Source organism: Maylandia zebra, linkage group LG15 (genome assembly GCF_041146795.1).
Source record: "Maylandia zebra isolate NMK-2024a linkage group LG15, Mzebra_GT3a, whole genome shotgun sequence".
Lineage (NCBI taxonomy): Eukaryota > Metazoa > Chordata > Actinopteri > Cichliformes > Cichlidae > Maylandia > Maylandia zebra.
Window position 1 is genome coordinate 29,890,431 of NC_135181.1, and position 15,271 is coordinate 29,905,701.

Here is a 15,271-nt window from a genome sequence, read left to right on the forward strand (position 1 = left end):
TCCCCCCTTGAGATGAGTCCAACCACTGTGGTGTCATCCGCGAACTTTATGATGGTGTTTGAGAGATGGGTAGGGGAGCAGTCGGATGTGTAGAGCGTAAACAGGAGGGGACTCAAAACACATCCTTGTGGAGACCCGGTGCTGAGTGTGATGGTGCTGGACCGGTGGGGGCCGAGTCTGACAGACTGTGGTCTATTTGTCAGGAAGTCCTTGATCCAGAGGCAGATGGGGGTGGAGAGTCCCAGGTGAGACAGTTTCTGGACCAGGATCTCCGGGATGATATGATTGAATGCTGAGCTGAAGTCCAGAAAGAGCATTCTCACATAGCTTCCTCGGTGCTCCAGGTGACTCAGCGCAGTGTGGAGCACTATGGTGATAGCGTCCTCGGTGGAACGATTTGTCCTGTAGGTAAATTGGTGGGGGTCCAGAGTGGGAGGCAGACCGGCCCTGATGTGCTGACAGACCAGTCTCTCAAAGCACTTCATCACTACAGGCGTAAGTGCAACAGGCCTGTAGTCATTTGGGCTGGCCACAGCTGTCTTCTTGGCGATGGGGATGATGGTGGAGGTTTTGAGGCAGGGCGGGACGGTGTTTGATGACAAGGAAAGGTTGAATATTTTAGTGAAGACTCCGGTCAGTTCGTCAGCACATGCTCTGAGAACCTTTCCATGTATTCCATCAGGACCTGCCGCCTTCCTGGGATTCACTGACCTTAGAACACACCTCACTTGGTGCTCCCTAAGTGTTAGTGTGCCAGTGCTGGGGGCGGGTGGAAGTGGTGTGGCAGCTGAGGGCTTGGTCGTCTCAAAGCGGGCGAAGAAACGGTTTAGATCCTCAGCCAGTGAGGCATCAGTCCTAGATGTTGCCTGGTTATTGCTTCTGTAGTTGGTAATGTGATTGATCCCCTGCCACATTTTTCTGGGGTCGTTGTCAGCAAAGTGATCTTCAATCCTCCTCCTATAGGCAGCCTTAGCTTTCCTGATGCCTCTACTCAGGTCTGCCCTGGCCGCCCTATACGCAGCCCTGTCCCCTGACTTGAAGGCAGTGTTGCGGCTTTTTAGGAGGGATTGCACTTCGCTATTCATCCAGGGTTTTTGATTTGGAAACACCCTGACCCTTTTGTTGACGGTGACATTGTCAACACAGTTCCTGATGTACGAGAGTACAGTGTCCGTGTACTCCTGGAGGTTGTGGCTGGAGAATAAATCCCATACAGTTGTTGAGAAGCAGTCCTGCAGTTGAGAAAGGGCTCCTTCAGGCCAGGTTTTTATTGTCTTTGTCTGGGGCTTTGTTTTTCTCAGCAGGGGGGTGTAGGTGGGGGTGAGGGACATGCAGAGGTGGTCAGATCCAGCCAGGTGGGGGAGGGGTGTCGCTCTGAAAGCATGCCTGATGTTTGAATAGACATGGTCCAAAGTGTGTTCTCCTCTCGTAGCAAAGTCCACAAACTGGACAAATTTAGGAAGCACAGTCTTTAGGCACGCTTTGTTAAAGTCGCCGGCGACAATAAAAACCCCATCGGGGTGGGCAAGCTGTTGTTTGTTTATGGTGTTGAGCAAGAGGCTGAGAGCCGTGCTAACGTTAGCATCCGGCGGTATATAAACAGCTATCACAATAACTACTGTAAACTCCCTCGGGATGTAAAAAGGTCTGCACGAGACTGCCAGAACCTCCAAATCAGGAGAACAGTGTGTGTGAATGATCCTGCTGTTACAACACCACTCGTTATGCACGTAAACACATAGCCCCCCTCCTCTGCTTTTACCTGAGTTGCTGTTTCTGTCATGCCGGTGTAGCGTGCGGCCTGCTAACTCGACTGCAGCGTCGGGAATCAGCGGGTGAAGCCACGTCTCTGTAATAAGAATAATGCTGCAGTTACGTGCAAAGCTTGTGTTGGCTATCTGTAGCTCCAATTCGTCAAGTTTGTGGGTGATGGATCTGGCGTTCGATAGGAAAAGGCTCGGAAGTGCTGGCCGGTGTGGATGTTTGCGTAGCCTAGCGTCTGAGCCCGACCGGCATCCCCTCTTCTGCTTTCTTTCCCTCCGTCGCCTTCTACGCTTGCTGGGCGGGCAGACCATCCACGGTTACCCTGGCGGTCTCGCTATCTCCACCAGGATGTTGTGTGTTCGCTGATAGTCGCCAGAAACAGACAAACTATATTTAAAACCTAGGTCAATTAGGTTCTGGCGACTGTAAGAGATGGCGGCGTTGCAAACATTCAAAAATATCCACATTAAAAGTAAAAACGAGCACCAAACTGGAGAGCTAAGAGCCACTGCACCCGTGCGCGCCGCCATCTTGTCATTAGTATACTATTCATCTCAAAATTAAATTTAATTAATTTGTTCCATAAATCCCTCTCTGGGTGCAGCATGTGTTGTTTTTCAAGCTCCTTGATATCCTGTTCCAGCTTCATCAGCTTGTCCCTCTCAACTTTTTTAATCAAGGAGCAATACTGGATAAGGCGCCCCCTCAAATAGGCCTTAAAAGCGTCCCAGGTCATTCCAACGTCATCAATAGAGCCCTCATTGTGCAACCAAAACTCCTTTATCATTTCCCTTATACATTCACAATGACCCTTATTCTTCAATAATGAGTTATTCAAACGCCACCTAGGTGACGGTTTAATATTATCACTACCAGAAAGAACAAGGTCAATGGGAGCATGATCCGAAACAGCAATATTACCAATAGAGGACCCAATAGTTTGACTTACCAGAGAACGGGACACCAAGAAATAGTCTATCATGGAGTAGGTTGAGTGAGGATGTGAAAAAAAAGTATAATCTCTTTCTTGAGGATGAAGAAGTCTCCATATATCTACCAGGCTCAATTCCTCTGACATCACGTCCACCGCAACATTTACTGAGTCCTTACTTAGTCCAGTACAGGAGGATTTATTCAACAATACATCCCTGACCCGGTTAAAATCTCCCCCAATTACAATATTTGTATTACCTATAGTCCGCACAATGTTACAGACTTCATGAAAAAATTGTGGCTGAGGAGAATTGGGAGCATATATGTTGACCAATGTCATTTTCCGCCCCTGTAAACATGCATCCAAAACCACCCATCTACCCTCCTAATCTGTATAATGCTTAAAAACCTGAAAATCCAAGTTTCTTCTGATCAATATGACCACCCCTCTTTTTCTAGCAGAAAATGCACTAAAATAAACTTGCGCCACCCAATCTCTTTTAAGCTTTAATGATTCCGCCTCATCGAGATGGGTCTCCTGAATCAGGGCTATGTCTGTCTTTTTCTGCTTCAAGTATGTGAGGATTTTCTTCCTTTTAATAACATTATGACAACCCGCTATATTCCACAACATTATTTTATATAACTCCATAACACAACGCGAGCCAAGTTATTGTACAGATTTATCCAGAAGAAAATCCCATTTACCCATATAACAAATCTTAAAGCCAGTTACATGAGACAACCCAGTGGTCCAAAAAATAGGTCTATACAGGACAGTTGGCACCATACCATCAAAATGAACAACAAAACAAAACACAGTTAAAAAAAAAAAAAAGAAAGAAAAAGAGAAGGAAAAAAAAACACCATGAAATCGTTGGTCCGTGGCACTCAAAAATCCCATAATGGCATCCCTCCTCACGTCATCCCCCCCCCCCCCCCCCCCAAACAAAAAAACCCTCACAGAAGTAAACTAACCCTTAGCTTATAAAATCCTCTTAAGTTACATCACCCGGAATGTTAGCCGAATCCAGGCCGCTCAGAAATTGCTTAGCCTCTGCTGGGTTGGAAAACTGATGATACTGTGATACTGGTTATCCACTGAAAAAGTCATAACAGCCGGAAAGCGAAGGGAATAGCCAATATTGCACTGTTGCAGCAAGCGGCGCGCCTCGTCAAACTTCCGGCGTTTTTCTTGTACCTCCTGTGCATAATCCTGGAAAAAACAAACTCTCATGCCTTTCCAAATGATCTGCTTCTTTTTTCTGGCAGCTGCCAGTACGGACATCTTGGCTTTATCCCATAGGAAGCGAACAATGATGTGTCTCGGTCTGGAATCTGCAGCTGGCTTCGGAGGTGCTGGCCCCACCCGATGGATTCTATCTATTTCGTAGTAATCTCCCATCTCAATGTCCAGAGCCTCAGACAACAGATGCTTCACGCAATCCTCAAGATTACGGCCTTCGGTTCCGTCTCTAATACCCGATATTCTAATATTCTGGCGCTGTGAGAAACCCTCGAGCACCGTTACTTTTTCCTGCAGCCGCTGGTTCTGTATCTTCAAGTTCTTACTTATTGAGCTAGCTTTAGCCTCTTCATCCTCCAAACGAGAAATTCTTGTCTCTGTTTCGTCCACCCTCGCGCCTAGGCTATTCCCAGCTTCCTTGAGAGACTCAATTCCACCTTTCACCGTCGTCATATCTTGTGCTACCTGCTCAAGCAGAGATCTTATAGAAGTCAGCTCGGCCGCCACACCATCTTGGGAAGGACACCTGGCATCCACACCATCAGGTGTCTCCGCCATAGTAGTTAGCGAAGTAGCCTGAGTGTTGTGTGTTTTCCCTCGCGGCATAGTCGGATCGTTGCGTGTAAAGTAATGACTCTTCTGCCTCCTTCCACAGAATTTGCCAGGGCTGACCCAAAGTAAGACAAATGACCGGCTCTAACTTATTTTTAACAAGGTTTAGGGGGGGTGGAGTGCGCGCCTCCAACTTATGCTGCCATCTTGGGCGGGCGTACCACGTGACTCGGTCTCTCTTTCTAGTCCCTGTCAGTACTCTTGCTGCAGCATTTTGGATTAGCTGAAGGCTTTTTAGGGAGTTTTTAGGACATCCTGATAATAATGAATTACAGTAGTCCAGCCTGGAAGTAATAAATGCATGAACTAGTTTTTCAGCATCACTCTGAGACAGGATATTTCTAATTTTAGAGATGTTGCACAAATGGAAGAAAGCAGTCTTACATATTTGTTTAATATGTGCATTGAAGGACATGTCTTGGTCAAAAATGACTCCAAGGTTCCTCACAGTATTACTGGAGGCCAAGGTAATGCCATCCAGAGTAAGAATCTGGATAGATACCATATTTCTAAGATTTTCAGGGCCAAGTAAAATAACCTCAGTTTTATCTGAATTAAGAAGCAGAAAGTTAGCGGCCATCCAGGTCTTTATGTCTTTAAGACATTCCTGCAGTTTAACTAATTGGTGTGTGTCATCTGGCTTCATGGACAGATAGAACTGGGTGTCATCTGCATAGCAGTGAAAATGTATGCTATGTCTTCTAATGATACTGCGTAAGGGAAGCATGTATAATGTAAACAGAATTGGTCCCAGCACTGAACCCTGTGGAACACCATAATTGACCTTAGTGTGTGAAGAGGACTCTCCATTTACATGCACAAATTGGAGTCTATTAGATAGATATGATACAAACCACTGCAGTGCAGTACCTGTAATACCTACAGCATGTTCTAATCGCTCTAATAGGATATTATGGTCGACAGTATCGAACGCTGCACTAAGGTCTAGCAGGACAAGCACAGAGATGAGTCCACTGTCAGAGGCCATAAGAAGATCATTTGTAACCTTCACTAAAGCTGTTTCTGTGCTGTGATGAACTCTGAAACCTGACTGAAACTCTTCAAATAAGCCATTCCTCTGCAGATGATCTGTTAGCTGTTTGACAACTATTCTTTCAAGGATTTTTGATATGAAAGGAAGGTTGGAGATTGGCCTGTAATTAGCTAAGACTGCTGGGTCTAGAGTAAAGCTTTAACTACAGCCAGCTTGAAGGCCTGTGGTACATAGTCGATTATTAGAGATAGGTTGATCATATTTAAGATTGAAGGATTAATTAATGGCAGGTTTGTAGGAGTTTTATAGGACCCACATCTGTTACTATATTACTATATTAACCCTTAATACAGAGAATATACTGAAAATTTACCACAGATGATGTAACACTCCATTATCTGCAGGACTGCAGATGAGCAGAAACTACATATTGTATTTTTTTTTACTGTGTTAGCTACTGGGGTGATATTTGAGGTCGGGGAAACAAACTACATTTCAATGAAGCAGAAGCAAAACATGTTAATTCACATTTATGTCACAATGTTCAATGAATTGTACCTGCCAGTGGACTAGAACTGATTTGATGTTTGCTGCTGTGATGTCTTTGCTATTCGGTAGCAAATATCATTAGAACCGACTGCTGAAAACTAACTGATACCATTCTCAGTCGACTTTTTGACCTCCTGTTATGCTAGAGAGAGGCATGACATGCTATGTAACCTAAACATGTTTTTAGCTTGATCTTACCTTATAACTGAACCCACAAGAGTGTACTCATGAAAGCACATACACCAACAGTTATATATTACTGTTGGAAAATAAATAAATAAGTAACCTTTATGATGTAACAATGCTATAATAATGGCTTGTTTGGGCTTTGTGCGCAGAAATGTTGAGAGGGTTGAGAAGGAAACTTAGAGTAGTAGAGTTGTCACAATACCAGAATTTCAAACTTAATATTGGTACTTTTTTTCATATCGCAGCTAAACTTTTGACCTCATCCTGCAACAAGAGAAGTAATGGCAAAGAAGCCATTTTTTGAAAAAGATAAGTTAATTTTCCACGAATTTTCAAAATTATAAATTAGATCAATTATCTGTGACATTTTTATCTGTAATGTATCTTACCTTCAGAATATCTAATAAGTAATAACTAATAAAGAAATGAAACAACACAATACATAACACATTTAAATCATAGAAAATTTTGTAGTAGAAAAGCATTATGAAAAAGTTAAAAATGAACTTTTGTGGTATTAGTTATGCTAAAATAAAGAAGATATTTTAAAAATGGTTTTACTAAAAATCAATTTTAGTATTGATTAATATCTCAGTATGGATTTTTTTCTGACAGCCCTAGTTGGAACAATAGGGTTAAAGGTCATAGGTCAAAGAAACAATGATTATTGGTTTGAATTGTGAAACAAAAAGTGGTCTTTCATATTGTTGATGTTTTCTTGACGCCATCCATCGATCCCAACCTCCTCATTTTATTGACTTGGCACATAGCTAAATCTACTGACTTCCCTGTCACACTAAATTTTCACAGCAAGAAAAAAGATGTGTTTTGTTGCTAAAACAGTTAATGGTAAAATGTAACTGTGGGTCATAATAGGTTGCTACAAAAATTACCTCTGGGGTCACCTGTTAAGTAGTTCAGTCATGTTGTGCATATGAATAAAGTATTGCAGCTATTTGTAATGAGCTTGGCGTGAGATCTCTGTTTCAATATTATTATAAAACTGTCCTTAGGATATGCAAACCTGCTCTACACTCTAATTAGACTCAGACTAATTGGACATTAACTTGTTAACACACATTGTTCCTGTCTAATAAGGCGTCTTTCAAAGGGCACATGTTCACCGCTAATTCAGTTTATATTATAAATGTCCAATTAATTGGGCATTTATAATACAAGTCCACCTCTCCTGGCATATGCACGGTAGCATATGCCAACAGCAAGTGTTAGACTCTTATTATTCTTGCTATTCTTTAGCTCAGTGTTTTCCATACTTTTGGAATCATGGCCCATATTTCACATTAGAAAAATCACACGGCACACCACCAAACAAAACCACCAGGTATAGCAGAAGTGGCCCGGTTTGTCCCCAGTATACCTTTTTTGCTTTCTTCTGACCACTACTCCTACGAGGGCCTTCATCTGGGTCGAAATTTGCTCCAGGACCCAGGTCCGATTGACTACTTTTTTTTATTCAAATATTCATCTATTGCTATTAAGTGCTGCGTTGTTTCACTCACAAGCATGACTATTATGTATTTTCTTTCCATCTTCTTCTGTTTTACTGGCAGTTAGCAACCAATTTAATTAGAGCAGCTAGTAGTACTGCCCCCTAGTAGAAGAGAATGTAATTGTTCTGCCCATTACTCACGTTGATCGCTTAGAGTACTAATCAAGCGGAACCAGATAATCTTCCATGGCACACCTGATCATTTCTCGGCACAGTGGTTGGGAAACACTGCTCTAGGCACAAACCATAGGCTATATGTAAAAGTTAGATGTAGCAGCCAATTGGTTTCTGAACATTGATGTTGTTTTTTGATCCAAAGTTACCATTTTTAGATTAGATTAGAATGCTTAGTGATTAGTTATCAAGTTTGGTAAGCTACTTATATCCAGATGGTGTATAGCACAATGACTGGAACAAAAACTGGAAGGATGCCCACGGACAGGGAACTGGGGGTATGTAATGACCGTCCATGGAATATGCGTGAAAATTCATGTGAAATCACTTTTAGCACGGAAGATTTGCCCCCCAGGAATTAAACTTATTTTAACTTTGAGGCAAGAAATAAAAATGGGAGAAAGAAAATACGAGTGATAATGCACAAGATAATGTGATAATGCACTACAAACTACAGCTACCCTTAATTCTGATCCTAAATAAATCCAAGTGAATGATATAGGGTAAATTTTCGCCCAGTCTACAATAGTTCCAAAGGGCAAAACAGTTTTTGTATTCGAGGCTGTAAACATATAATGCTGTAAAACTGGGCATTTTAACATGGTAGTCGTATGGGGATTCCCACCTGTTAGAGGAACACAGTTTCTGACACTCCAGCATTGGCTTCATTTCTCAGCTCTGGAGTTTCCAGATTGATTTAAATGTATAAAAAAATATTTCGGATGTAACTGTAAATCTATCATCCAAAAACACATATGTGAGCAGCTACAAATATAAAAGGTCATATTTTATCATTTACATTATGTTCAGTTTACATCTACTTTGGGTGTGAAAGGGAAAGACCTGTAATTGAAAGAGCTAAAAGTCTAAATATTAATAATGAAGCCAGTTCTCAGAGGTTTTAACAGGAGGAAGTTGGTAACTATTAAAGAGGAGAAATGAGGCCTTTCACGTTTGATATCTGTTCCTGTCTCTCGTTTTCTCTGAATCACTTTTTTCTCTCTCTGTCCACGGGTATTCATGAGTCAATTTAGCACACTTGCCTGCTTTTCACCACTAGAGATTAACAGAGGTGTCGAGAGCTGGCAAAGACTTCTGAGATGAACACAAATGTTTCAAGTTGTTCGTTACTGTCAACAAAGTGCTGATCTGTTCTTGTCAAGTCACAGCTCAATGAGACAAGTGTCAAACCCCCCGATCTGTGATTTGTGCTGCTGTTATGTCATTCAGCCCTTCTTTATTCTCTCTCTTTTCTCTAGGTAAACACAACAGAGAGTTTCTTCTTTGTGGTCAAATGAGGCCATAGTGCTGTATCTGCTCTACATTTGGTCACAAGCTCATCAGTGTTGTTAGCTGACTTACAGAAAAACTTTGGTGCAATCACTTTGCCACTTTCTTGCAAATGTGTGTTTGACAGCTTCTTTGTCCCATCCTCATTGCATTACATGATGCTCATTGGCTTCTGTTTTGTTTTTGTTTTGTTTTTTTATTTTGCATCCAGTGGCAACTTTTTTGCTGGCTTTTGGGAAATAATAAAAAACATGCCAGGAAGGATAGTTGTTTTTACATTTTTAGGTCATGGTAAAAACCTAAAAATGTGAATTTGTGATATTTACTGCAAAGCATTATGTTATTACTGCATTCAAGAAGCGTTTTGTCAAACATGTATCCCCTCCTTTTAAAGACAAGCTACTTTTTTCAGTTTGAAATAAATAAATATGTGTTCTTGTATTTCTGTCTGTGAGATATACTTTAATTCCATTTTTCTTAAAGGTTATGTGATGGTAGTTGAAAGACAAAAAAAACGCCCAAACCACAGAATATGATATTCTTACATAGCATGAATATACATATGTATTTTTGCTATTATTTCATTATTAAGGTTAAACATCACTAATTATCACTAAATGTGTTGTGTTGGTCTCAAACCGATGCACAAATTTTAATGAAACACAAACTGGAGGTCTCACTGGGATTTGGATGAATGCTAATATATTTTGGCCAGTTAGCACTACTAATTGCGTCATGACATATCAACCCTATTTCCTGGGCCTACACTGCAAAAAGCTTTCGCCTTTTTAAGAAACTCCTAAATTTGTCAATTTTTCTTTGAAAATGGGTCCTCCAAAAAGTATTCAGTTGTCATTCTAGCCATGTGTAGCTTTTTATTAGCACTATTCAAGTATAGCACAGCTTTGAGCTAAGTTTTAGAGACTCATTGTACACAAGAGCATTCAGGTTCGTTGTCTCTGGACAGCAAATATTTAACACTTCAAAAAGACAACCACTCTCAGGCAAAGTCTAATTTCACTGGGACCTTTAAGATCAAGACTTTTTCATAACCAGTTATCTAAAGCACAATTGTATTTGTTTATATTAGCCTACTCAGAGCTTTGTAGCTACCCATGTAATACCAGCTAGCCCAAAATCACAAACCTCCTAAACATTGTTGGTATTTAGTTTTCCATCTTTGTTTTAATCCAAAGTTCAAGATTTCAGCCAGAATATTGTTCTTGATCTTTAGATGTCTACCCTGTTTTCCATGCTGGTATTTTCTAACTCCATTAAACCTGTTAAATCCCCATCGTATGAATACCTGGACATAAGTCTTTCTGGAGAGAACAGTCATCCTTATATAGTTTTTTTAGTTGAAATAATAAGGACGTCATACTTAAAGTGGATAAAAAGACTGATAACCATAGAAAGTATAGAAGGTGGACGTAGCTACTGTGACATCATCCAGTTTCTGAAGTCATATTTTGAAGCTTCATGATTAACATTTTCACCATCAGTATCTTGGTTTACAAAAAACAAATGTGGCAAGAGGGGTAGGCATGGCTAAACACAGGCTACTATCTACTCATTTAGACAGTAGCAATAGACAGTGGTTTCGTTCCTTATCCAACTATGATTGACTAAGCCCATAAACTCAGGAAGAAACATTGAAACAACAAAAATCATCTAATGGCATTAGCTAGTCAGACAGGAGTAAAGAGTCTGTCATTGACTTGCATCTTTTTAGGTCCTTTTTAGTGTACATTAAATTGAAAAAGAACTGTTATTTTGCCCTTAAACGTTCAAAAGTCAGAAGACGAAATTAAGAGATTGATAAAACATTTATGGTCAGTTGAGTTGGTCTTCTTTAGATGTTTGAGATTTTGGTGAAAAAAGTTCAGGTAACTGAAAAGAAGACTAGAAAAGGTACCTTTGGTCACAAATAAACACACTCTTTCTCCTTAACTCAGACAAACAACCAAAATAATTCAAATTGTATCCAAAAGCAGCAGAGTAAGCTGTAAGAAAAAAGAATTAAGAATTAGTGGTCTCGCTTAATAAACCCTCACACACTGGAATGCTGGAATACTGAATAATTCCAAAACAAGAAATTAGATCATTTCAATATTTATGAAAGTTTCCTGTTTGCCTGCCTGTTTAATCACAAACATGATGACTCACTTCCTATTTCTTCCTGTCCTTTTTCTTCCTCTTCTTCTTCCTCTTGTGTTTCAGTATGATCTACTCCTTGGTTACCTCATAACAACTGATTATCAACAACTGGGGAGAAACAGGAACACCTTTCGAGGCATTTGATACGACAGGACTAAAGAACACTAAAAGACAATACATTTCAAAGTAGAATAACAAAAACCTTTTTTTCCCTTGTTGCTGTGAAGCCAAACATCGAACATACACGTGGTTGAAGCTTGTTTTCTGCTTCATACCCAAAAGAAGAAAGGACATGCTTTATCCTCAACTGTATATAAAAATTGAAAACTAAATCTACTGTTTACAGTTTGACTCCTCATAGCGAGACCCAAGTTAATCACTGCCTGGCCAATGTTTGTACCACACACACAAATACAAACATACACAAACACAAACAGCCACAGCCTCCTCTGGAGTGCTACTGTACTTGCTGTACGGTAACGGCGATGGTAGCCCAGAGGACGAAGAGCACAGTATTGCACAGTTTGTCTCAGGCACAGCATGGTGAAGCACTGTCAGGCCCAGCACAACTCACCGAACCCTCAGTCACTCCTCTTCGATGCCTCACCAACTGTAGCTTCACCGGTGAGCTCAGGACGAGGGATAGATGAACGGATCACACTGTACAGAAAAGAGAGATGAGTTCTTGCAGGTGGGGTTTTGGGGGAGTTGAGCAGGAGCACACGCGGTCTGTACGTAGCCTGTGGGATTTTCTTTCAAACATACGTGAATGGCTTTTGTGATGTGTGCATTTTGGTGTATTCTTTAAACAAAGGCATTTCAAATTGATCTTCAGCAAACGTATTCTCTTTACAGCAATGCCTCTTAGTGTCGTCCTAGTGTTGTTCTATTGTGTAAACTTTTCGAAAACTCAAGCTAACAACTGAAACCTGGCGAAGCTTTGATAGGAGCACACATTCTTTACACAATTAGTGTCTTCAATCTTGCACAATGTGCTCAATATTTGGCTATATTAGAGAACATTTATTATGGTCTATCCACACAGGTGACGGTCTTCCAACATGTAAAGAACCTTTCAGCCCTATTTGAAGATAGGGAAACAATGTGAATCTTTTCTAGCTCTCTTTACACCTTGGACCAAAATATTGTATTTTTTTCATTTGGATTTATTTATTTTGTGACTGCTCATTTCCATGCTTTATTTTAAACATCAATTTCCAATGTAACTAATGCCAGGAGCAAACAAAGCAGAAGATGGGAAAGGTGCCTGGTATTAATTGGGTTTTTCTCCCTGGTTCGAATGAAAGCAACTGTAGCAAATGATGTTGGCAAGAGGTTGTGAAGAGGCTGTCATGAATCACCAGAATTAATTCAGCAGGGCAGGTGGTTGAACCTGCATCATCCATGTGTAGCACAGTTTTCTAACTATTAAGAAACTCGTTAAACCTTCCCCACCATCTTTGCTTGATGAGCTTCACTTTGTAAAGTGGCAGCAGCAAAGAGCAGATAGGAATGCCCCGTTCTTGTTGTTTTCTCTTCTTCTAAGTCAAGCGTTTTCTAACGTAACCTGTATGTATGTGACCAACCAAGTTGAATTTAGATATTGTTTATGAAATAAAGTATTTTAAAATCTAAAGACTCAGTCATTGTACTTAAAGTGTTTTCAATGTTTCAGTGTTTTCAAATATTATTTCAAACATAATTTCTGTGGCATCCTCTCTGCATCATGTTACATTTGGCATATTGATTTAGCCTCGTTGCATCGGGACAGGAATCCCACCCCAGTTTGATCACCCAAATGAAAACCTTCTATCAGAAAAACAATAATACAGAGAAATTCACTTGATTTGTTCTGGTTTATGAAAATATACCATTTTACCTTCTGACTATACCAAAACTCAGTTATAACCCTAGATATGTCACTGGTAACCATTGAGGGATTTAACCATCTCATGCCTATTTTGGCTGCCTCCACTGCGAGTGTGTAAGCAGCAGATGATTTGCTCCCTGTCGCTAGCAACCTCCTGTGTCAAACCAATCCTCCACATGTCATCTTTCACAAATCTATGAATCTTCCTCCTCATTTAACATCCTTTATCTACTATCTCACCTTTGCACATGTCCAATCCGTCTGAGCCCTGCCTCTCCATCCACTTAGTTCACTTCAAATGAAAATCGTAACATTTCATAATTTCATCAGTGCCATCTCCAACCCATACATTATAGCAGGTCTCACTAGCATCTTATAAACCTTCTTTTTCACTCTTGCTGCTATGCTTCTATCACCAATCACCCCTGACACTTGTCTCCATCCACTCACACTGCCTACAGAGACTGTAGGCAGTGTCTTAACCTCTCTTCTAACCTGTCCGGTGGTCAACCCTAGGTACTTCAACTCATCCACCTTTACTGACTCTACTCGTTGCATCTTTGCTGTTACACCTGTCTCCCTCTCATTCACACGCATGTATTCTGTCTTGCTCCTACTGACTTTCTTTCCTCTTCTTTCCAGGGCATACCTCCACCTCTCCAGGCTCTCGTCCACCTGCTCGTCCACTCTCTCTACAGATCAGTATCATTTGCATCATGTTACACAGAGACACCTGTCTGAATTTATCTGCCTTATTTGCATCATCACTGCAAATAAGAAAGGCTTAGACCTGATCCCTGATGTAATTCCATCTCCATTTTGACTGTTACTCCAGCTACACACCTCACCGCAATCTCTTTGCCCTCATACATGTCATGCACCACCCTCACATACATATCTGCCACGCCTGAACTGCTCATGCGGTACAACTGTTCCTCTCTTGGCTTATGCTTAGTTGGATCAAATTCAAATTCAAATTTTATTTGTCACACACACACAACCATACGCAGTATGACATGGGGGTGAAATGCTTGTAGCTGTACAATGCCCGACCATTAAATGACAGAAGGAAAGTTTTACAATATTTACAATTTACAGTTTACTACAAAAATTTACAAATTAACTTAGGAATTTACAGTAAAGAATGTGCAAATAGCAGAAGAGATTATAAAGATAAGGATTATAAATTATAGGAATTATAGGATTATAGGAAATGTGTGGTGGTGCGTGTGGTGACGTGTGTGAGAGTCCAGTCTTATAGTGACGTGCTTGGGAGAGTCCAGTCCTACACCTGGTTCAGGCCCCGAATAGCCTGGGGGATGCACAAACACTCAGTCCTTCTGATATTTTCTATACTTCTCCATCAATACTCTTGAAGAAAACATCACATCTGTTCAGATTATCAACATGAAGCCACACAAATGCTCAACAATCATCACCTCTCTGCTCAACCTAGATTCAGCAACTTTGCCATGGTCATGGTATCATGACTTTTTCCCTCTTGCTACAGCTCTGCACTTCACCCTTTACCTGAATTTCAGGAGTGGAACCACACCTCCATAGATACCTCTTCTGGCCAGGGAGCTGCCTCCAGTCCCCTCTCAGGCCTTCCCCAAGCCTCAATTCATGCTAACATCATCTGTCATCATCTACTAGAAATGCTGTCAAATTTAAATGAGGATGTGTCCCAGCTAGTGGATGTTGTTAAAAATTGGCACTTGATGCTTGTTATTCATCTGTTCATTCTCCAGGGTTGAGGAACAATTTTGTCAAAACCTCCACCGACTCTCTCCTTGACACCTTAATACTTCCATGGGTATGTCATCTGGACTATCTGCCTTATCATTCTTCCTAATCCTCTGCACTTCCTGATTTGTCTCCTCTGTCTCATTTGCTTTATTCAGCTCTTGATGAATACTATTCCTCCCATCTTCTCAACACAAATTTCCCTTTTTATCTTTAGTCACCCTAACCTGCTGCACA

The 15,271-nt window shown here is 40.9% G+C and overlaps 1 protein-coding gene across 4 annotated transcripts in view; it reads left to right on the plus strand.

Moving 5' to 3' along the window:
• The window catches only part of cnih3 (cornichon family AMPA receptor auxiliary protein 3), a 142,738-nt gene extending 129,694 nt beyond the window's left edge, over positions 1-13,044 (plus strand). For 3 of the 4 annotated variants that reach the window (XM_076874268.1, XM_076874269.1, XM_004573666.5), the window contains one exon: positions 11,482-13,044. Coding sequence is in view for 1 of the 4 variants with exons in the window: in XM_076874269.1 (XP_076730384.1) it covers positions 11,482-11,509 (28 nt within the window). In the remaining 3 variants the exon portion in view is untranslated. The other variant, XM_076874270.1, reaches the window with a different exon arrangement.
• Positions 13,045-15,271: the final 2,227 nt, after the last annotated feature.